General features: G+C 44.2%; 2 protein-coding genes across 5 annotated transcripts in view; both read right to left on the bottom strand.

Moving 5' to 3' along the window:
- Positions 1-16,608, bottom strand: part of SPAG1 (sperm associated antigen 1) — a 63,863-nt gene extending 47,255 nt beyond the window's left edge. Inside the window, exons 1-6 of one of the 2 annotated variants that reach the window (XM_019551272.1) lie at positions 16,568-16,608; positions 13,949-14,096; positions 13,310-13,469; positions 11,732-11,854; positions 5,020-5,084; positions 2,624-2,742 (exon numbers count right to left, since the gene is read on the bottom strand). In XM_019551272.1, coding sequence (XP_019406817.1) covers positions 2,624-2,742; positions 5,020-5,084; positions 11,732-11,854; positions 13,310-13,469; positions 13,949-14,088 — 607 coding nt within the window. In that variant the 5' untranslated portion in view covers positions 14,089-14,096; positions 16,568-16,608. Of the gene's footprint in view, positions 1-2,623; positions 2,743-5,019; positions 5,085-11,731; positions 11,855-13,309; positions 13,470-13,948; positions 14,097-16,567 lie in introns of those variants that run through there. The other variant, XM_019551274.1, reaches the window with a different exon arrangement.
- Positions 16,609-18,206: 1,598 nt separating this feature from the next.
- On the bottom strand, positions 18,207-23,793 carry POLR2K (RNA polymerase II subunit K). 3 transcript variants are annotated; one of them, XM_019551251.1, is made up of 5 exons: positions 23,705-23,793; positions 23,230-23,234; positions 22,240-22,331; positions 18,814-18,906; positions 18,207-18,377 (listed from the first exon to the last, which is right to left on the bottom strand). In XM_019551251.1, the coding sequence occupies exons 3-5, from the start codon at positions 22,298-22,300 to the stop codon at positions 18,355-18,357; spliced, it is 177 nt and encodes a 58-aa protein (XP_019406796.1). In that variant the 5' UTR covers positions 22,301-22,331; positions 23,230-23,234; positions 23,705-23,793; the 3' UTR covers positions 18,207-18,354. The 3 variants fall into 3 exon arrangements, with proteins under 3 accessions (XP_019406796.1, XP_019406803.1, XP_019406807.1); XM_019551258.1 differs by lacking the exon at positions 23,230-23,234 and adding an exon at positions 22,647-22,744 and having other exon boundaries at positions 22,240-22,309; positions 23,679-23,743; XM_019551262.1 differs by lacking the exon at positions 23,230-23,234 and having other exon boundaries at positions 22,240-22,309; positions 23,679-23,757.
- Between the last annotated feature and the right edge of the window lie 353 nt (positions 23,794-24,146).

Raw genomic sequence — 24,146 nt, 5'->3', positions numbered from 1 at the left:
ATGCTTATCTTGCTGGGATCCTATGACCCCAGCTGACTTCCTGCCCTTTGGGCAGGGAGCTGGACTCGATGATCTCCCGAGGTCCCTTCCAGCCCCGATGTCTATGAAACGCCCATGAGATAAAGGTGTAGGGCATGAGAAGCCCGGTGAGGTGCTAGCGCAGAGTTAGTACTCGGTTTGGTGAATCAGCTGGCCACTACCCAGGTGAGGGTTGCAGGAGAGGCCCAAAAAACTACATGTTGCCACCTGAGGCATGACTTGGATGACCCTAATGGCCTACAGGGCTGCTCAGGGGGCAGGGCAGAGTGAAGGGGGCACAGCATAGTGTGGCGGGCAAGATATCCTGTGAGAGGGGGGATATGAGTGTGTGAGTGAATGAGACCTGACGTAGGACTAAGATGGCCCGGCTTTAGGCCGGAAGCATAGTGAGATACTGGATGCCATCTGTGAGGCATGGGCCATGGTATAGGGATGGTATGGAGCTGTGGCTAGCGCCCCTTGGCATCAGGGCATGTAATGGGCAGCCTCCTGGCATTTACCACCAGTTTATTGTTACAGCAAAGTCATGGCAGGTGAGACTTGGCAGACTGCCCCATAGACAGGTGGGTGGGCTGACTTGAGACTCGGCCCTGAGCTTACCCCTGTCACGTAGGCCATTGCTGTCTGTAACTTTCTTCCATTATTAAACATATAATAAATACTATTTGTAAAGTGTATTAAAATATTAAACTGATTTTATATCCATTTTTGTTACAAATATTCTTTTCTACAAAATCACTATGCTGTCACCTTGACAAGTTCACTATGCAGAAGAATGAATTCAGCTGAACAACTGATTTTTCTGCAGTGATATTAGAATGTAGTATGTTGGGATAAGTAATTTGCACTGTTGAATAAATGCTGTTTCAGTTTTTCTGGAAAAACAGTTATCCCCTGGCTATTTGACAAAATAGGTTATTGTGTTGCAAGGAGATACAATGCCAGGTCACCAGAAGATAACTGAGGAAGAGAACAAGGTTTCCAGCAGATCTATATTCAGACAAAGTTTTAATTCTGCAGTATCTTGAAACTATTAATATACCCAAAGCTGGACCAGCTCAGTAAGAAAATGTTAATGTATGTTTTTTCAAATCATTAAAATACAACAATTTTACCTCAAACATCGCTAGCAGCCCAGCACTCAAAAATAATGGTACAATACAAATCTAGTGTCAATATTATAGAAAAATGGCATTAGACAGTAGTTTTTTATAACCAAGAATTTTAAAATTACCATATTTACCTGAATACAAGACAAAGTTTTCTTTCTCATTTAAATAGGGGGAAAGCCCCTCGTCTTGGATTCAGTTATGAGGTGGCAGGACAGCAGGCAACTGCTGCAACTCGAGGTCCAGCTGCAACTCAGGGTCAAGATCAGAGCCACAGCTGCTGCCTGCCTCCCTACCGCCTCTGTTCTAGACCCTGACCACTTACCTTCACTCCAGCTCCATTGCAACCTAGGGCATACTCCAGCCCCAGCCTGGCCCAGTAATAGCTGATGGTAGCAGTGGCAACTCTGTCCAGGCCCTGGAGCCTGAGCAAAGGCTGCAGTGGGAGGTCTGGGGTCAGGAGAGGCAGTGGGGGAAAAAGGACTGTGGGTGGGGAGACAGAGGTGGCAGAAGCTACAGCAGGGGCAGATAGCCATGAGGGTCAGGCAGCATCAGCAAAAGAGGGTACAGAAAAGGGGAAGGCCAAAAATCAAGCTGCTTGACCCTTCCCCAACTATCTCTTGCACCACCTTCCCTCCTGCCACTCCTTTCCCCACAGCATCAGTGGCAGAGGGAGACAAATTTAAGATGACCCTGCAATAATTAGATTCTATATATGGAAAATTATAACATTTATAATTTTTCCATGTATTTCATCTAATTACTGGGGGCTTATCTTAAACTCAGAGAGTCATCTTGGATTTGGGTAAATATGATATTTTTTCTTACAAGTGACTATCCTAATTAGGTTCTGACACATTTAAAAGACTTTATTTACTATGGGGCTGGGGGTGGAATGGGGAATCAAATCTTGATGTTATGTGAAGAACAAGGTTTTTTTGTAACAGATCTTTTATTGGATCAACTGCATAGTTGGGACAGACTTAACGCAAACTTTCAAATGCAATGCATTTGACCTGGGGAAGAATACACTGCATTTGAAAGCTTGTATAAGTCTATCTCATCTACACAGCTGGTCCGATAAAAGATACTACCCAAAAGTTTTTGCCTCTCCTATATTCCTGGACCACTGCAGTCACATCACTCCAACAGTACTCATCTTGAAGTTATACTTTTACCCAGAGGCTCCATTCCAAAAACAATTTTCTACATTGGCTTTAAAAGAGATTTTCTTCCCAACAATAAATATTATCAGAAGCCATACCAGAATGTCTGTAAATATGGTCCCTTTCCAAACTAGCCTAACACAAACAGGATGCCACTTGTTTCCTGTGAGAGGTGAAGTAAAAAATAATACACAGCAAAAGCATTTTTTTCTCTGTAATGTGTTTCTTCAGTTTGCATGAATACTGCACTCTTTAAAATTAGTTGAATATATAATTGAAGAAAAAAACAATTTCTAAGTCAGCATTTACCTGTTATATCTATTGTCGTCTCAATTTTGGGCCCACTTGAATTGGTAAGAAGTCTTGATTTTGAATTATTTTCTTCATAGCATTCATCAATTTTGGAACATTCTTTTTCCACATCAAATCTTAAAATTAAAACCATGCAAATATATAATCATGCAGCATAACACGACTGCTCCATCAGAAAAAGGATACACTATGTTTCTTATGTAAAAGAAAACAAATCGGCTATAAAGAGTGATTTGGTCTATTTGAACCATCCAAAATAAACAGACTTATATGATACTGTAGGTAGGATAATATAGTATATTGTATCTCCATTTCCTTTCTGTATGCCTTCTTCCATTCCACCCACTATAAATACTCCCAAAAACTTGTATGTCAGATTATGGTAGTCCAAGCATTAGGGAACATTTAACTAACTGTTTCTCAAGTCAACCCTGGACTAGATGCAAGAGCAAAGGCAGGCAATTATTTGGGCCCACAGGCGACATAGGCAGTTCTGTGGAGGTGCCATGAGCTGGTCAGCATCACCTCCACAACAGTCTGGAGCTCACGTGCCACCACTAATAGCACACAGCTCCAATCCCACCTGCCCTGCCTCGCTAGATAGCCAAGGCAGTGCTGATGCCTCCTTCTCTCTACAACTGCTGCTGGCCCCAGCTCTGTGGTACCGGCAGGGACACGCACGCACAGCCCCAGCCCACCCCACACCCGCTCAGAGCTCAGCCTGGCCAAGTGGACCAGCTCCGAAGCAGACAGAACCGGCAAGCACAGCTTTGACTCAGCTCACCCTGTGCCTGCTCTGGACTGCCCACCCACGCTGAGCAGCAGCAGCAGCTGGGCAGAAGCTGCTGCTGAGCCCACGGGAAAAGCACCCACTCCACTCACCCCTGTTGGGCCACTCTTGCTGCAGCTGCCCAGAGCCTGCGCCCAAGCTGCCCTGCCACTCCTCTCTGCCACTGTCATTGGGCCACTCAGTGGGGCAGTGGTGGCAGTGCAGAGGAGCAGTAGGGAAGCCTGGGTGCAGGCTCTGGGTGGCTGCAGCAAGAAGGAGCTGGTAGCAGTGAAAGGGAGGGGCTGCTTTCCCCACCCCCTTCCCGCCCCATGCCGAGCAAGAGCTTTTGCCCAGCCGCTGCTAGTGCTCAGCCTGGGCAGGCAAGTCTGGAGCAGGTGCAGGGTGGGCTGGGTCAGAGCTATGTGCGCATGGGTTCCAGCTTGCCTGCTCCGCTGGAATGAGTCTGGAGAGGACGCAGGACAGGCTGGGGTCAGGGCTGTGCACGCAGGTGCCTGCCAGTACTACAGGGCTGGGGTCAGTGGCAGTCAAAAGGAGCTTCCACTACCTGAGCTGCCTAGAAAAGTAATCCAGCTGCAGAGCCAGCCCAGGCCTACCGTGTTCCAAGGTGCAGCAGGACTTGCCACAAGCTGAACAGCACCTGGGCCAGGCAGGAGCAAGGGACCTGCCACGGGCTGAACTAAGTCCCTCCATGGGCTGAATCGTGCCTGCAGGCCGTCTTTTGCCCACCTCTGTGCAAGGTGAATTTCTATCACATTTATTTTAGATGTCATTATTTTACTAAACTACATATAGATTGGAAGTGTTTGGAAGATTGGGACTTTATCCTGTAACCCAGCATTTCTTAAGCTTTGTGAGTTTATATCCCACCACACCAGGGTTGACTGCTGTCATACCCTCACTATTCAGTGACTGTAGCCACTTCCCCTCACTACCAGTTATCACCAGTGAAGGGAACTGGCGGTGTATAAGGCTCTGATCATCCATGTAAATGTGCATGGGTAGACATCCACTTGCTACAAGGCCCATACTATGAAGTCAATGATCTGGTAGAGCAGCAGAGATTCTTCTCTTTGCTTCCAAGGTACCCAATCACTACAATGATTAACACAGCACAAAAATCTACACAATTCTGTTTAACAAAATTGTTCAGGTAAAAATCAAATTGTTAATTTCCTTATTTGATGTCGTGTATCAATATGTCCTTATAAGATCTCATTTTTTAAAAATATTATCAGTGAATCCAACTTATCAAATAATAAATTGTAACATTTAAAGACTTATCCAAGAAGATGTATATGTTAACATCTTAGATTGTTAAAAAACATGAAATTTGGAACAAATTATTTTTATTTATGTTTTCTATTCACTTTCTGCTCTACATTTACCTAGAAAAAAAGACAAGCTATGCAGCTTCATGTTATTCTTCTCAAGTTTTAGTACCATTATGCACTGTTTGCTTTGCAATGCATACATTTTTATTAAAAGCAAGGTCCCCTACACTGTATAATTCCATGAAAATGTAAAATTTGTAAAACAGGTCTTTAAAATAAAATTAAAATAGGAAGTTCACTAAAAATGTAAAATAAGAGAGTATTTAACATACTTGTCCCATTCCCTGTAATCCCGTGGTACATTCTTCTTTCTTTGTTTATTTCCTGAACCTTGATTCTGGAAGAAAAACAAACAGGCTGAAAATTAATTCTTATCCAATTTGCTTTACAGGCAATTTACATTTTTCAACCCAAACTTAACCACAAGAGAGATTAACACCATTTGTGATTGGTCTCAGAATTAGTGTTTTGAAACATGGTTAGTTATTACTCCTGTTTTAAAGAAAATCTATTAAGTATTGGACATACATTTTTAACAAACAGTCATCAATGGCTCAATGTCTAGTTGGGAGGAAGTATCAAGCAGAGTTCCCCAGGGGTCTGCCCTAGGTCTGGTACTGTTCAACATCATCTTCATTAATGATATGGATGATGGGACTGAGTGTATGCTTAGCATACTGTGGATGACACAAAGCTGGGTGGAGTTTCAGACAATGGAGGGCAGGCCTAGGATCCAGAATGACCTGGATGGATTGGAAAAAGTCTGTATTCAATCAGATGAGATTCAACAACAAGTGCAAATAGCTGCATTTGCGATAGAATAATTAAACAAAACTAGAACATGAACAAATCTAGTCTGGGGAATGTTTGGCTAGACTGCAGCACTAAAGAAAAGGACCTACAGGTTTCATTGGATAAACTGAATGAGCCACCAATGCAGTTATTGCATAAAAAGCAAACAGCACACTAGGTTGTATTAACATGAGTGTCACCTGCAAATCAAGGAAGTGGTTCTTCTACCCTATTTGATAGTGATGAAGCCTCATCTGGAATACTGTGTTCAGTCTGGAGCCCCACACTTCAAGAAAGATGTGGACAGACTGGAAAGACTCAAGTGCAATACAACAAAAATGATGAGGGGGCTGGGAAGCAAGACTTATGAGGAAAAACTGAAGGAGCCAGGGTTACTTAGTCTGGAGAAAAAAAGACTGAGGGCAGATTTGATAACAGTCTTCAAATACTTGAAAAGTGATAACAAAGAGAATGGAGATATATTTTCTCTGTGGCTATAGGGCAGGGGCGGGCAATTATTTCAGGCAGAGGGATGCATGCTGAGTTTTGCCAAGCCATCAAGGGCCGCATGACAGGCAGCCGGGGCAGATAAATATTAATTTTCTAAATTTTTTAGGGGCCATGCAGGCCAGACAGAATGGGCTGGCTGGTCACATCTGGCCCATGGGCCGCATTTTACCCACCCCTGCTATAGGGGCACAAGCAGGAGCAATGGCTTCACACTGGAGCAGAGTAAGTTTAGGTTGGAGATTAGGAAGAACTTTTTGACTGGGAGGTAGATTAAGTTTTGGAACAGACTACAGAGAAAAGTTATGGAATGTATATCCCTGAAAATTTTCAAGCGCAGGTTAGAAAGACTTTTGGCTGGGATTGTCTAGCCAGAGATGATCCTGCCTTGAACAGGGGTTGAACTAGACCAAGGGTTGTCTAGACCAAGGGTACTTGAGAAGGATCTAGGGGGTATGTGTGGGTGGGCAGGGACCTAGCGCAGTCATGCACCATCCTGTGCTATTGTGCAGGTGCTGCCCACCCAGCCAGACACAGTGGTGGGGGGATGCTTGCTCGCGTTGCCTGCCGCTACTCCGTGTTTAGCCACACGCCACTCCCCCGCCCCCGCTCAGTGTCCAGCCACCAGGGTACACTGATCCAAAAAGGTTGAAAACCCCTGGACTAGACAACCACATTAAGTCCTTTCCAGCCCTAATTTCCTTTGATCCTATGATTTCTGCCCATAAGGGTAACACCTGAATACAGAAGGCTCCTTCAGGTCATCAATGAGTGACCAGAAAGCCTGGTCTGTAAAAACTTATCTTGTTAAAAAAAAAAAAAATAAGAGTGTGGAGTTAAAGAAGCAACTAGCTGTTATTTACAGTATCAGCCAGATGCAATTTTGGTGAGAAACTATGGCCCACAAACAAAATACAAGGTCCCATTCTGCAAACCTGTTTTCAGAAGGGTGTATCGACGCCAAGTACATGGGGGGCTGAGGATGCTGGACCCCCTCAGGAAGAGGACTATTGGGACCCAAACCCGAGAAAAATAATGGAATATTTCTACATTATTTTATGCTGTAAAAGATGGGTTCAGTTATGTTGAGCGTGCTGGAAGTAAGGTGATGTGCTTAAAAATGATAACTGAGGCCCTGAGCTATTTACCGGGGATCCAAGTTTTCCTCTCACTGTGGAAAAATTTAGATTTTCTCCTTTAAAGGAGAAAAATGCAAGAAACTGCTTTTCCCCTTGCAGGTTGGATGAGTTCCAGCCTGCAAGGAGCTGCCTGGAACTGTGGGGAGCGAGGAGGGTGATCAAGGGCAGGGGGCACCATGTGCATGTGTGCATGTATATGCATATGGCAGGCAAGCAGCAGTGAAGAGCAGCTCCCATAGCTCCCTCCAGATAAGTCTATGGGGGGAGCGGGGAAGAGGGCACAGGTGATACATTGGGACGCAGGGAACAGGCAACATATCGAGGGTCAGGGAGCAGAGGCAACAGCACAGAAGGGTGGGGGGACCAAGGCAATAGGTTGGGGGGACAGGAGGGGCACAGACAATGTGTTGGGTGGGCCACAGGAAACACAGTGGAGAGGGGTAGGCAGAGGCACAGGCAACATAGTAGAGAGGGGAGGGGGACCAAGGTGATGTGGCGGGGGTATGTGCCCCATGAGATTTCTGGACCCACAGTGGGGCATGGGGTGCAGGGCTGCAGTTAGGCCAGACCAGCTCAGGACAAGAGCTGCTTCTGTGGCCCAGCAGGCAGGACATGGTGTGGGAGGGAGCACCACCATGGCGAGGTATGACAGCAGCATTGGCATGGAGTTGTGCCCCGTTACTGCTGGGTGGGCAGGGGGTGCCTCACCTTGCTGGCCATGGTAGTACTGCACTCCCTCTCATGCCAGGTCCTACCAACTGGGCTGTGGAGGAAGCTCCTGCTTGGAGCTGGTTCGACCCGGCTGCAACTCCGCACCCTGCTGTAGGCACAGAAATCTTGGAGGGGGAGGGAGGAGACATGCCCCCCACCCCCCTCTGTGTCGCCTGTACCCCCTCCCACCCCTCACATTGCCTGTGGCCACACCCCCCTTCCCCACACACACACCCTATTCCTCACACACTGGGGACTAGGGATGGAGCGGCTGTAGAGGCAGCACTGGGAACGGGGCCAAAGGCGGGGGAGGAGGCATAGCCCTCCCAACCCCCGCTTCCAGCGCCAACACCAAGTGCGGCACGGGCCAGGCCCAGTGGGAACACCTCGCTCCCAGAACCACCGCCGCAGCTGCCCAGTCTGAGCGCAACCCAGCTGGGAACAGCCTGGGCCTGCCACTGCCCTGGCCTCAGCCAGCCCCATGTCGTTCCACCCCCCCCCTCCCCCCGGGTCCAGCTGGGCTGCATGCCCTTCCCCTCCCCGAATGAGCCACTTGCAGCACCATCCCCTGCCCCAGCTGCAGCTGCAGGCTGGGTTTTGTGCTCTAAGCCCTGCTACACATGCCCACCAGGCCTCCACCCCTTCCCTCCCCCACCGACTGACCTGCTGGACTTGGCGGGGTGGTGTGCACATGCACATGCACGCTCAGCCCCCACAGTCCAGGATCTATTTCAAGAGGCTCTGGGATCCACCGGTCAACCCCAATCAACTGGTTGGTGACCACTGCATTAGAGAGTCAATATTTTCATTGGATTTCCTTCTGGCAGACAAGAGAACAAGCAGCACTGGAACTACATACAACTGATCTCTAATTTTGTAATTATATTTTCTTTAAATCCAAGATGAATTTTATTTCCTCCATTCAGCATGGGGGAAAAAAGCCCATAGTCTTGGATTCGAGAACATGTGGGAAGACAGGCAGCTGCTACAGCTCCAGCTGTAGCTTTGGCTACAACCCAGCTTGGAATTGAGAGTTATGGCTCAACCTGCCACCTCTGCCTCCTTGCTTACCCCAAGTTGTGCCTCTGGCCCCACTTAGCTTAGGGCACCGAGCACACTGAGTCTGGGCCCCACACAGCCCAGCAGCAGCTCCAACTCCAAGCCAGTCCCAGGGTCAGGCCTGGAGCTGCTGCTACTGCTACAACCCCTGCTCGTTGGCCAGGCACAGACTGGACCCAGAGCCCTTACTGAGGATAAGTAGCAGAAGGGGCCCAAGTGATGTGGGGGGTAAAGGAAGTAGGGAGCAGAGGCACCAACCAGAATTGAAGGGGGCTGGAGCCGACAGACACCACAGGGGTACAGGCATGGGGGGGAGAGGGGAGGAGAGACAGCAGGGAACACAGGCACTACGGGAGAGTGCTGGGGGGTTGCAGGCAATCGGGTGGGCAAGTGGTGGTGAGTGGGACAGGCAATAGGAGGCAAGATGCAGGCCACCTGCCTCCTCCCCCCACCCCTAAACCTGCCTTCCTGTTGCTACTTTCCCCAATTCAGTGGTTGGAAGGATGAATTTAAGACAACTCTGCAATAATTACATTATAAACATGGAAAATTATAACAAAATTATAAATTTTCTACGTACAGAATCTAATTATTGGGGGGTTGTCTTAAATTTGAAGTTGTCTTGGATTTGGGTTGATAGGGCAATAGATTTGGTATGACTGTTTCAAGCTGGAGAGGAAAACATAATCACAAGTAAATGAATCATTAATTTTTTACATTAAATTTGAACATTGGTCTTCAGAGAACTGATATACGTAATGCATAAAAAGCTTGACAGCATCCCCACAAAGAACAATCCACATACAAAACACTATTTCAGGTCTTTCTCCCTGTCCCTTCCAGCCTTACTTCTCAGTGAAATCTACGAACCGAGGGGTATTACAGAGACAACCCACATAGCCAAGTGGAAGGCAGACAGGGAGGCTGGGCATAACTGACAGAAATGCCATGAAGTTATATCCAAGCTCTTTAGCTTGAAAGATAATTGTTGTAATACAGATCCTTAAAGCATGGAAGAATGCTTTATGTGTAGAGTATGTCCCACAGTACTAGATAGTGGGAGGGGGAAATGGAGAACAAATGCAAATTATTAATGCGTTAAGGCAGAACATGTCCATTTCTGATATACTTTCTATGCTGATGACTAAGGCCTCATATAGACACTCAGTTTCTCCTGGGAGAATCACTGCTTTCCCAGGAAAAACCATAAATATATAGATGTTCAAGCTTTTTCTCCCATGGTAAAAATGACTGTCTCAGGAAAAATAATTTGGGAATAACTAGGTAAAGTTTCTCCTGGGAGAGCAAATGTCTGTACATGCTATGGCATATCTCAGAAGAGAACATACTCCTTCAGCAATACCTCCCTGTCCCTCAGGGAGACAGTGCATCATTTGCTGGACTATGCTGCTTCAGCACGGCACAAAACACACTGCCTTCCCAAACACCACACTGTGCTGCAGGGAAATGCAGGCTGACCATGGACAGTCTGGGTCAGCCATCAGGGCTACCATATGTACTGCTGCCATCTGTTGCCAGGCAGACCGAAAGAGTTTGATGAGTACACTAAGATGTGTGCAAAGAGGTGTAAGCACTGTGAGCTCTCTACTCTCCAGGGCCTCAGCTTGTGAACATCTTTACACGTAGGTCTGGGTAAGTCTTAAGAAAGCAAACCTGGGAGAATTTGCCCAGATTTTTTAATGTGTTTACAGCTTAAGTCACCTGTTAAGGCTTATGATAACATTTCCATTTCTGGATTCTCTAAGTCCAGATATATCTTCTGGTCTGGAACCACTCAGAAGAGTGAGATAAAAATAGTCAGTTTACCAGCACAGTAATGTAAGGCACTCAGGAAGAATTAATATAGTCAGTGGTGAACCTAGATAGACTAATACAACAGAATTGATTCTGTTACTCAGAAATTATCAAAGATCACATCACTACTTAGTTGGCTTAGCTGAATTTATACAGGTATTTGGCTTTCAAATTTCAAAAGGTTTGTAAAGCAGCCATGAATCAACTCCATGATGTCACTGATCAATACAAGTCTCTAAATAAAAGACATTGCCTAGGATTGTCACTCATATTACTATGAATTCTCCACAAGTTTAAGGCACATGTGTGTTAGAGTAATTTTTAATCATAAATGATAGTTTGTTAGTATAGAAACAGTCCTAGACAATTAATCAATCTAGCAACTAACAAGAAACCAATGGATCATTTAAAGACCCATTATATCAATGTGAATCACAAATTCATACACTGTTAAAAGGGAAATGGTTTCAGTCAGCTAATCCAAGCAGTGTCCCAGACCTCACTAATACTGGATGAGAATCAGATAAACATTTAATTGGCAATTTAGATGTTAAGTCCACATTTTAGTCTTATTCCATTCTAAAGTACTGTACTTGATCAGCCAGCCAAAGAACTAAAAAAACCTGAAGAAACAGATCCATAGGAAGATACTTAAAATATTACTATGTACTTCTTCATGTTAAACATGATTTCTGGGGAAATCATGAGTTATGGGGAAAAAGAAATGAAGACTGGGAGTACTAATGCAGATATAAAATGAGCAGAGATTAAATACAGTATTAAAGAGGCAGTTTCAATCTAGCTTTAATCACCTACAAGAAACCCTCCACTAGTTTTTTTCTACTTACAAAATACTGGTGAAGAAAAACCTCAGTTAATACTGATTATTATTGCACAGCAATATAAAGACATTTTTAAAATGTAAAATAAATTTTTAAGCATATCTTTAAAAGTTAAATACTTGGCCAATAGGAACACAGCTATCTGAACCACGAACTGGTGGCAAATTGTCCAGTCTCTCATGAAGTATTTGTGTTTTAGGAAGCTGTATTTTGTAATCTTCTTGCATTTCTGTCATCCAGCTCTGAAAAGAAACATATAATATCACCATACCTCAAAATAGTAAAGACATAATCTATTATGAACAAAACATAGTCCTGTGCAGTTTAAACCTAAATTTAGTCTTTTTTCCTTGGGCCAAAAGGGTTACTTTCTACCGAGCCCTGTGGTCAACTCAAGGAGCAATTGATGGGCTTATGTAGGAGTCATTTTTCAACCCTCCTCTGCTGATGTAACAATCATAACAGACATTGGCTTTTTAAAGCAGAGGGAGGAAAGATAATAAAGAAAAATATACAATAGGAAAGGAGCCAAGGAGTCTTTGAAAAGGGTTTGGAGAATCTTCTTGCAAGAAGTGGAAATAATTCAAAACATAAAAAGCAGAATATTATTAGGACACTACACTAATTGTAATATAAAAGTTGCCCATAATTTGTCTTAAAATACTGTAATAATAACAAATACTTAGATGTCTATTATAAATGCAAGGAATATCTTTTCAAAATTACTGTTAATGCTTGATACATGTCAGGATCAACCTCAGTATGATTTAATAGACTACTTAGTCTACTCCGGGCTAGAAAAATCATAGGTTTATTTCACATTAAGACTTGGACTTGTATCTAATTGTTACTGCTAAGGCACAGAACCATTAAACATACTGTCTTCCAAAGAAACATTAAAGCCTAAGGCTTGTCTACCTTGCTAAATTCCCCCTGCATTTTCAGGAATTCCTCATTTCCTATCCTATAGTATAATATTGCTATAACACAGTGTAATCAGATGTCAGATTTAAATGATGAGCAATGCATTTCCTAACTATAATATGTCAATACCTTCCAGTTCTTCTAAATTAAAGGTTCTTTATATTCAGCTAGAAATTAAAGAACTAGTAGCACTATTCAAATGAAAGAAAGGATAATCAAAGTGCTCGGGCAATATTTCTTTGGGAAAATCTGATCTCTTTTATTAGTCCAAATAAAATAGTTGGGGAAAAAACACTTCTGTGCAAGGTTTCATGTAGAAATACACTTCTTTAGGCAGAGGGAGCATCTGCAGTTGCTTTGTTTTGTGATTTTTATCTCAACCAGGAAGAGCACAACTGCAGATGCTCCCTCTGCCTGAAGAAGGGTGTTTGTACTCAAAAGCTTGCAAAGAATTTTTTCAATTGTTGTAGTGGGTCTAATAAAAGATATCAGATTTACCCAAAGAATCTTGTCTGCCTACACCCTTGGACCAACACGTCTACAACCAACACCCCCGGCCAATATTTCCTCGCTCAGTTATACAGGTTTTAATACAAAAGGTTGTGAGAGAGTTACTGGCCACTGATAATTTGTACATATAATATGAGAACAAAGAACCCTAACCAAATTATAAACTTGGCCTAAAACTAGCTCAATCACCACCTAAGTAATTGATTTTAACATAAAGTTTACAGTACTAGTACTGTACCTTAGAGACTGAAATTATACTATACCTTAATTTCACCATTTATTTCTTCCCATTCTTCAGTTGTAAAGTCAGCTGCAGTGGCTGCAGGTTTATCTTTTCGAAGGGCTCTGCTCCCAGGAGCTAAACATTCAATGCGCTTTTCACAAAATAATGTGAGATCGGGGTAATACCCTTCCTCACCAGACCTTACAGAAACACAAAATCTACATAATTTAAAAGTTAAGCACAAGAAACAAATAAGATTGTGTTCTCCAGAAATATAAATACTTCTGTGTATAACACACAATAGGAACCAGGGAGGATAGTTTCCCTCCAAGCAACTGAGAGCTGTTACCACCTAGCAGCAGTCTGGTAACAAACTTAAAATGAGTTTGAGACTAGTTTCCAGCAGATAAACATCCATATTATAAAAAAACATCATTGCAATTAGTGTAAACACAGTCATGTATCACTCTCAACAAATGTTCCAAGGATTAAACAGGTAAGGTGCCAGAAATCACTACCTTCTTTTGGGGGAGGTACCTCCATGCTACAACTAGAGTATAAAGATGGGACAGCGAGAAGCAGGTGATACTACTTCTGCTTATGCTATATGTATTTGGTGGATTAACATTTTCAGTGTTGTCAATAATGAAGTAACAAAAACAGAATTTCAAATGTTTACCTTAATATCTTCAGAATCTTTTCAAGGTGTTTCACATCTGTGCATTTCTCAATGAATTTGTAGTCCAGATGACCAATAGGAATCTGGTATGTTTTTGTTAATCCTTGGTCCAACATAGATGGCATTGGCTGGTCACTCATAACTAAAACTTTGAAAGATAAACCTAATTATTCTGTTGTGTAAAATGGTACTAAATATATTTTGAGAGAATGGTCTTGCCTTAATCCAGGATAATCCTCTCTCATACAAACAATCCTATTGCCATAAAGATGGGATTGCCAAATTTGTTAAATTTAAGATTTGATCTTGCAGATTTTTCACCTGTGGAGAAGTGCAGACCTGACTAGGGTAAAAGAGGGTTAACTGCAGAGTGTTATTGATTTTTGCTTACTGCAGTGATTCTCAACCAGGGTTCAAATAGAAATGTAGTGTTAAAAACATTCTGACCTGTTGTGGTCTCTCTCAGTTCTCTGCAACAAAAAAAATGTTGTATTGTACTTTTCTGTAGTCAAAAAAAAAGTGAAAATTAAGAGCTGGCATTTCCTGAGGAATGCCTGAAGTCTACTGAGGGATGACAGTCTAAAAAGGTTGAGAACCACCGACTACTGGTTGCTTCCATTAGAGGCTGCTAGCCAGTAGCGTGCCTCATATATAACTAAACTGCCCATGCAATTAGGGAAGTCTGCCTGGTAACAACAGGGTGCAAAGCATTCAGAAAAGAAATCTGCATGAGATCTGCCAGCTCACCTGATCTGCCCAAGACAGACTGAGAACAAAGAGAGACAATACCAGCTGACAATACCAAAGGGTGACTTGTAGGACCCCTAGCAACTGGCTCTCTCAGATCCACCGGCTCAATGGGTTACTAATATGCACTTACCAAGACAACCTGTGTTAGTTAGTTTAGCGTATATATCTGGTTAATAAAACTTGTTTTCAGAGTGGAATGCTCTTGTCCCATCACAGGTTCCTTCCCACCTGAGCTGACCCAAACTGATCCCATAATAGATCTCAGAGCTCCACACCCTAGGGACCACCTTCAGGGACCTGAAGACAAACTTCTTGCATTTGAAAGCTTGTCTAACTCTATCCCAACTATGCAGTTTGTCCAATAAGAGATACCACTCAAAGAAATCTTTGCCTCTTACATAATTCTTGGACCATCACGGTTACATCACCCTAACACTGCCAATAGTATTACCACACTAAGGATGGAAACCTTTGCACTGGCATAAAATTTTTTATGGTGGTAAAAAGTGAAAGTTAATAGATGCTTGTATCTTTGGTTGTCCCACAAAAGCTGAAATTTGTGTCCAGAACAAAAGGCAGTAACAAACTGGGGGGCAGTAATAAACTTTATTGTTGCCTGCATGTTTGTTTATGGTGGAAGTCTAACAGTCTCCCTGGGGCAGGGGTTCCTCAGGCTTGGTGGGCCCAGTCCTACACATCCTGGGAATTTTCACACCAAATTGCCCCCCTCAAGCCCTGAGAGTGTTTGCCTCACTTTCCCTGCATACCCAGCTGCATCCCTCCACGGACATGTCTGGGTAAACTAGGAAAGTCGGGGCTTCATGGAGCATGTCTTGCAAGTGGGGGTTCCTTTCTTGCATACAAAGCTCCCCCAGCAGGGCAAGAGAATCCCTTTACAGGGGATTTCCCCTGGTACACCTGAAGCAGAGGGAAGTGGGGAGTCAGCTATGGGGGTCCCACTTCCCGTTGCAGACCATACTGCATGCTGTTGCTAGGAATAGCATGGGCCTGGGCTGCAAATGGGGAGGGGGATCCTCTGTGGGAGAATTCCCCCAACTCCAGGCTGGCAGGTGCACAAGGAAAATCCCCTGCAGAGGACTTTTTTCCTGCCTAACAGGAGGAGCAAGTTTGCAAGCAGGGATTTCCCCTCCCCCACTTACAGATATGCCCCACATCAGAGTGCAGCTACCAGAGATGTCCAGAAACATTCCCAGAGTGTGATCAGCTAAGCAGTGACACACCACTGCACAGCCGATGGCTCACCAACAAAGATGCCTATTTCTACCCTAACAGTTCCCTGCACTCAAACAAAAACCACTGACTCTCCTGCCTACCTAGTGGATCAACCTTTTTCTTTTTTTGTTTTTTACATGAACGTTTCTCAGAGCTGCGCTGATGTAAAGTGCGGCCAATATTTCCCGCGGCACAACCCACAGCCTCTCGGGACAGATGCGAGGCAAGAGGAGATGCTTTTCACTCCCTTTTTCCTCCATGATAACGTGGCGGCAGTACAAATTTCTGAGAAACGCGGTAGCTAGTTCCTGCTACAAACCCTGAGGAAGGCCCCTCATGCCCAAAAGACACCAGGCAAAGCTCCCCTCCGGATCCACCTGTGCGGGGGCGCGGAGCGCTCAGCACAGCGGCCCCGCCCCCCGCCGCGTCCTTCCCTAGCAACGGTTGCCATGGTGCCTTGCTCAGCGCCCCGACGCGGGGAGGGGCGCTGCGAGCCCCGGAGAAAACCCCCCTCCGAGGCGCGGGACGGACAGAGTCGTGCCCCGCAAGCCACAGCACCCCATGCAGGGGACACCTCCCCACACGCACCCGGAGCAGGGGCGGGTGAGGCAAGCCCCCGTGCCCAACCCGACCCACCTGCGCGGAGCTCCGCGCTGTCCCCACAACCTGAACGCCGTCTCCGCGCGGGCCCGCCCACAGCGAAGCGCGCATGCGCACGGGCGTCTCGGCCAGACCGTTGGACGGGGCGGGGCCTGAGGGAGTGGGCACCGCCCTGTGTGGGAGACTGGCAACCAGACCCAGCCTCTCCTCCCGTTTCGGAGCGTAGATGAAGGAGGCGACAATCCCGTTTCCGCCTAAAATAGAGCTTTGTTCGGCTGCAGGAAGAGAAAGCGAGCGACCAAAAGCCCTTAGGAGGCAGCCACAAGTGCCCTCCCTTCCCCGCCCCCAGACACCCAATGCTGAGCAATAGAAATAGCGGGTTTGATCACTGAAAAACAGCGGTGAAGGACTTCAAGTCATTCAAACTCAGCGTTTTGAGTTACACCCCCCTTCCTACATCGGAGAGCTGAGGAAGAATACGTTTTGCTTTGGAAACGTTGCCTAACTGTATCCCAAATACAGCTGGTCCAATAAAAGATGGATATCCCCTCTAAGGGATCCTCGCCTCTCAATTGCTGGACCATCAGGGCTACACCACTTACAGCTACACCTTCCCTCTCAGTAACACCTAGCAAGCAATAGTGATGATGTCTGTAGTTAACAGACTGCATTTAACCATTACATATGTTTGCCTTAATCCATTAAACGGTACCTTGGAAATCAAGGATGGCAATCCGGTGCCTTCATGAGTTTCTCTTTATGAGTACCTCAAAGGACTGGCAGACAAGGTTTTTTGGGTGAATCTGATATCTTTTATTAGACCAACTAAATAGAGAATAATATTTAAGCAAGCTTTTGGGTTCAAAAACCCTTCATCAGGCTAAGGAAGTTTCAGCAGTTGATGTGTGCTCTTCCTGGTTGGAATGAAAAGTAAAGCAGCCAGAGGCTGGGCTGGTATGCATACAAGACAGGTAGTCAGTGAAAATGCAGAGTGAGGCATCAATGGACGAGAGATAGGCGGGGGGGGATGAATAGTGGAGAAGTACCTGGGCAGGTCGTGTCATAAATCCAAGGTCTATATTTAGTCCACGATTTTTGGTGTCCAGGAGGTTGATGAAGTGGAGTTCATAGGCTCGTCTCTGGAAAGTGTTTTTTTAAATTTCCTTTGAGGATCAGAACTGAGATATTAGAGACAGAGTGGTTTTCTTGCAAGAAATGTGCCCCCACCAGTAATTGGGTATTCCCCTCTCCGATAGATTCCCAGTTTGCGTTCATTCTGGTGCACAGTTGTTGTTTTGTCTCTCCTATATATTTTCCATCTAGGCATTTGGTACATTGGATAAGATATATTACCTTTATGAATTTCAAGAGATTGGGGGGGGGGGAAGGGGGGGGCAGATAGCTTGGAGATGTGAGGCCAAGTTAACTTAACTCCACTGAACCCCAAGGACTTCTACAAAGTTACACTAAACTGGAAGCTCTTATCCTGTCACAGGGTCCTCACCAGAGCAGATCAGAGTTTATCAGGTAACAGAAGATCTCAAAGCTCAGCACCAAGCACCACCCTTGGGAACCTGAAGAAGCACGTCTTGCATTTGAAAGCTTGTCTAATAGTTTTAGAAGCCTGCTTACTGAATAAAAATCATTATATGTATAGAAATCATTAGACTGAATATCTGATGTTAAAATTTTATTGCAAACAAATAACTTATAACAGCAGGTAACAGGATGGAAGAGTACATGTGGCTGCACACACTTATAGAGCAAAAAGTTATCAGAGATAATTCAGCATTAAGATAAAGCAGCTATCTCTTGGGTTCACATCATCGGGCATCAAAAACCACCACTGTTATAAATTAGTGTTAAAGAAAAAGTAGAAAACTTGAAAAAGAGCAGATCATAAGAGTGGCACAGAACACAATTCCAAACTCATTTTTAGTTATAAGCCCAATAGTTTGCCATGCATGTTCCAAGTTTTAAGATACAAATACAATCTCATTACCCAGTGTACTTTGTATCTGTCTTTACTGTTACAGATGATTACAGCTGACACAGTTTACTGTAGTTTGTATTAACAAAAAGTGATTGACATATCCAGAATGATTCTACTATCAGTGAAAATACTGTAAGTTGCAGAGATGTACAGGTTGTTCTTCATACGCATTTTTCATTTTTAAGCTTTTTTTGTCCCTGCACAGAGTCATAAAAATCAACCCAATTTCTTATTCTAACCTTTATCTTTTCTCTACCCACCCAAAGATAAGAGGACTGTAAAAGGATACATCTTTTTGTCCTTTTCTTGTACATTATTCTGTATCCACATTCTCGACATCTGATAGGATCTCTTGCTTTTATTTCATTTTCTGTGTGACATTCTGTGGGGAGACAATATTGTTAGGCCCAAGTTATAAGCAATATTTTGCATTTGTATTTCTTTTTTAAAAAAACGCATACTAAAATTTAAAACATGCATATGACAACTAAACTAGCAAAATGTCAATTTCAGTTTTTATTTTTCTTCAGCATATACACTTTAAGTTCACTGATAAAGTTGTAATTTATTGTTCTATTGATTTCAGAGCTATCAGTATTCAAACTAAAGTACCTAGAATAAAGCTATAACACATCTCAAAACCATGCAAAACTAAATTACCCAGATTATGTTAATAACTGAGTAGCTTTAAGATACTGCAGTTTAAAAAAAAATATGTACCACATACTACTGGTCAAAGCACCCACATGACAATATGAATCATTTTTCACTCTAAACTTTTGACCTGGAGAAAGATTCTACTTTAATGGAGTATGTTCCTCTCTCCAAATGCACTTATATTATCTATCCATTACTTTTCCTTAGCTTAACAATTCTTCTAAGAGACAAAATAAATTTGTCTTTTGTTTGCCCCATACAATATGTACAGTATTCCAGGAAAACATTCCTCAAAATAAGTATATGTACCTCCTAATTCAACATCTATAATCAATGTGCAAGTTAATGCATTTGAACATAGCTCATAACAATCTTTGCTTGTTCATAACAAGCAAGCTAAATGGCCACATAGCATTTCCTAAAACTATCATCCACTCTCAGAAAAGCCGTTATTTTTCTTCATTTATTTATATACAGATTTTACTGAAACTATATATAATCTCATTGTCCATTTTATTATATCATATAATAAAAGTTATATACAATTATGGGTGTTGCTAAAAACATATATTCCACCAGTTTTACCATGTTTTTTACCATTAAACAGGTAGAATGGTACAAAAAAATAAAAACAAACTGATTAAATGAAATGACATACAACAGTAAAGTAAAACAGGTATTTTAACTGATTTTGACTATTATTATTTGGGCAGGTATTGCAAATACGCATAGGGCAGAGATGAGTAATTATTTTGGCTGGAGGGCCACTTTAGGAATTTGGGTGAGCTGTTGCAGCCCGAAAGAGGGGAGTGAGGGGTGTAAAATTGATATAAGCCAGCCTGGGGCCTGTCCACCTCACACCCACTGCCAGGGGTGCCGGATGGAGCAGCCAGACGGGGCCCTGCAATCAGGGTGCACCCAGCTGGGTGGACGGAATGGGGCCATAGGCAGGGAGCGGCATCCGGGAACAGGACAGGTGGGCAGGGGCCACTATCACGGGGTGGTGATAGTGTGGGGCCAGGGCCCAGGTCAAAGCCTGTGGGCTGTATTTTGCCCATCCCTGACATAGGGAATATAAGACAGACTTTGAGTCATTAGAAAGAAGCCAAATTGTTTTCTCTTCATCAACATTTCACATTTTCCAGTAATGGAGATACCCATTTTCCACTTATCTTTACTTGTGGTGGTCTTTATTCTCCAGAGTGATTTGAAACATTTATTTTACTCTCCCTACAAGAACATATTCCATTTGAGAATGGGGTCCAAAACCACCCATCAATACAGATTTAATTAAAGTGAAGTGTAACCTCATTTTTAGTTTTTGTTTATAGCATGCAGACAAGTAAGTTTCTAGACCAAAAAATGCTTTAAACTTCAAAAAACAGGAAGTTTGAGAAAAATCTTATTCCCTGCATAATCTGGTCACATAATCTGTCATTTTTAAATTTAAAAAAATGAAATACTGGGTGAATCACTGTCAACACATTTCCTAACCCAGAGTGGCCCACCTGGCTGCCTGCAGACTCCAGCCTGGGCACTTCCCCCAGAACCCAACACTCCAGCTGCTGCTGGGGTGGGATCTCCAGTCTCCCATTCCTTTTCTAGCTTCTGCTTCCTGCCTCTGCCCCACCCCTGTAGGTGGGGTGAAAAAATAACACTGTCTAAATATTTTGACTGGAATACACATAAAATTGAGAGATGCAATAGTATATCATCCTGTTATCACCATTTTTAAAGATCAGAACTATTATAGTTTCATTCCAATACTTCCTAAAATAATACTATTATGTTTTTTGTCAGAACTCCTTGGCAATTTCTGAGGAAGAAGGGGGTAGCAAGGGGGTGGGGATTAAGACTGGGGTCCTTTCCAATACTCGGACACAATCTATATAATTTTACTTGGCATTCAGGCTGCTTGCAGATGTTTTTAAAAACAAGACAAAAACAAAACAAAGCATGTACTTTAGCAGAAGTAGCAGCACATTACTTCGACACAGCTCTGCAGCGTGTATATAGACTGGCTGCTTCATCAGGTCCTTTTGGCATTTTTATCTAATATTCAATCAGCTATTAGACAAAAGCACCAAAAAAGCCCCACTAAGGTGTCCAATCTATAAAGACATTGGGTGAGCTAGGTCCAACTAATGCATTACCTCTTCTGGACATGCACCGAGTATGGTGTGGGGACATGAGGAGTTTAAAGTAAAACACAGATTTTTTTTGTATTTCTTTAATGTCTGCAAGCAGCCTCAGAGTCCAGTTAATAATCTGCTTGTATTTTAACAGATAAAATGTCATTCACCAGGTAACCACCACTTTCCTCATCAACTGCAAGTTAAATTGTTGAACTTATTTTTTTTTTTTAATACAAGTGATGTTCACATACGTTCAGAAAGATAAGCATCAGGAATTAAACTCAATTGTTATAGTTATAGCCCCTTGGCTATAACTTTCCCAAAAAGTGGCTATTATTATTATTATTATTATTCCCTGTAGTTACAAAGTCCTCCCATAGCTGCATTTGATATTATTTCTTCTTTCTATTAGAGTTTTTAATAATAAATTTAATAATAATAATTTAATAATAAGTTATTTTAATCTTTTTCATCTGTTGGAAATTAACTTTATTCTTTTGGACACATATTTCTTCAAGGCTTCAATTAATCTTTAGCCTTAAAGCAATCCTTATAAAGCCATTTTTATGCCAACACCTATTCCCTATAAACAGACTATTATAAACACTTTACAAGAAGACCAAAACGTGCAATCCTGTGCCTTGCATCAAGAGAACTAAACAGATGCATCCAGACAAGCGCAGCTGTACAGTATGCAGTGCCACAGACACCACATGCACCGCACATGCAGGTGTTCCCCTGCCACTGCTGTTTGCCACTGGGGAAATGCATGTTCCCTTTGGGGGATGCACCACCACTTCCCAAAATGATCCTGGTAAATGGCAAACTATTCAGAGAATTTTAACTTTTTGCAACCAGTAACTGACTTCTCTTATGTGCATCAGATACTACTGAAACATTTGTGTCAGTAACATCACTCTTACCTCCACAGATATAAATCATTGGCTGCTGCTTTGGTGGCTGAACATCCTTTTGAGAATCCATCCTTTGTCACTAAAAAGTCAAATGTAAGAAACTTGGTTTGTCAAAAAAAAGGAGAGAGAACAGACAGCATAACCTTATTTTCTGTACAAGGAATCTAGACCCTTCTTACTCCACATTTCAGGTCATGCACACATGCATCATGGGAACCAAACGTGTCTATCACTATTTCTACCCAATTAGAAACCAGAACATGGTTTGCTGCCAGTTTTCCAATCCCGCATGAAATCCAGGCTAGCATGAAGCTATTTTCTTGTAACCGGCTTAAATTGCTGTTTGGTTGGGTTTTTGTCCATCACAGAGAAGAACAACCTTATGCATCTCACAGCGTTAACGCTGCTCTACGTACCTCTCCTCTGGATGCTTACTGCCTGCTGAAGTACAAGGCAAAAGCTCTTCTCCTTTTCCACAATGCACCTATACAAATGTTGCTAAAAAGCAAAACACCTGCAAACATAACATACCTGGGTCAAACAAGCAGGTCACAAACCACTGGCAATATTATTATAGCCCAGGTTTTGCCACTGCAATCTAAACTATGGCTATACTTAAGCTTTTCTCGCAATACAATCATGTATCATCACCAGTGTGGGGATCCACATGTTCCCAGTCTACCACTCTGACACCACGGTACTCTGAGGGAATGCAGGCAGCAATCCCCTAGCATATAGAAGATATGTGAACACAGGAACCCCACTCTCTAAAACAGGGGTGGCCAACCCATGGCACAGGTGCCGCAAATGGCATGGGCAGCCCCTGTGTGCCAGCCACAGCAGATAGCACAGGGAGCAGAAAGCAAAGCAGCAACTCATGCAGTGAGCAGAGGGAAGGAAGCAGGAAGTAGGGCATCAAAACAAGGAAGCATAGCGCAGGAGGGGGATCCAAGTAGCAACCTGTGGAGGGTGCATGGCAGGCCTGCCAAAAAGGTTGACCCTCCCCCCAGGGAACATTTAGCTACACACAGAGCTGGAGTAAGAGCAGCCCAGCTAAGCACTAGGTACAAAGCAGCTGGAAAGGGCTGCCAATAGACCAAAAAACCTAGCACGTTACAGGAAAACCAGGTGCCAACAGGGCCCCCTTCCCAAAAGCCCGGCCTGACAACCTTCCTCTGCCCGGGGGCAGGAGCCATCTCCAAGACCAACCTTTGGTCACATTCTGCTCAAAAGCCCCTTTTCCCAGCCGCCCTGGGCCCTCCCCGCGGTGCATCTGAACACGCGGCCGGCGCGGGGCAGGGACGAGCCAGTCCTGCCCTGCTGGCCCCACGGCATGGGGAGGCGGAGGCTGGAGGCCTCGGGCGGCGCAGCCGCTGCAGCGGGGACGCGCAAGGGCCAGAGCGCAGCAGGCGCCTGCCGCCAAGGTGGGGAAACAGCCCGTGCCCTACCTCGGCGGCTTCCCAGCCCGCGCCGGGCCCCTGCCCCGTCCTGACCACGGTGGATGACGACTCGCGACAACTTCCGGCCGCTGCCGGGGAGGAGCCAGCGCCGCGTCTGCTCAGTCCCCGCGCGGCCGCGTGCGTGCGGAGGGTGACGGGACCGCCCCGCCCTGCCCGCTTCGAGCAGCCTGGCCAGGTGCTCCGGCCGGGCGCCACGGATCGTAACAGCCAGGCCTTCCTGCGGCCCCGCTTCTGTGAGCCTCGTCGTGCTTTCTTAAATGTGATTTTAAAGTCAGGTTCTAGTACTCCTGGGTGTGGAGAGAGGCTTGGCGCAGGAAACAAGAGCGCCCTAAAGGTCCAGAATGCAGCCAAAAAGAGCCCCCACGCATATTATTTAATGCGAATCAACAAGTACAAGTTATTTGGGGGCGGGGGAAGAGAGTAACTAAAAGACTTTTGAAGTCCTTTCCAGCCCAC

The sequence above is a fragment of the Crocodylus porosus genome, unplaced genomic scaffold, assembly GCF_001723895.1.
Source record: "Crocodylus porosus isolate Cpor-Errol unplaced genomic scaffold, CroPor_comp1, whole genome shotgun sequence".
NCBI classification, from domain to species: Eukaryota; Metazoa; Chordata; order Crocodylia; family Crocodylidae; genus Crocodylus; species Crocodylus porosus.
Note: the sequence above shows the minus strand (reverse complement) of the source record. Positions and strands in the feature narration are given on the sequence as shown.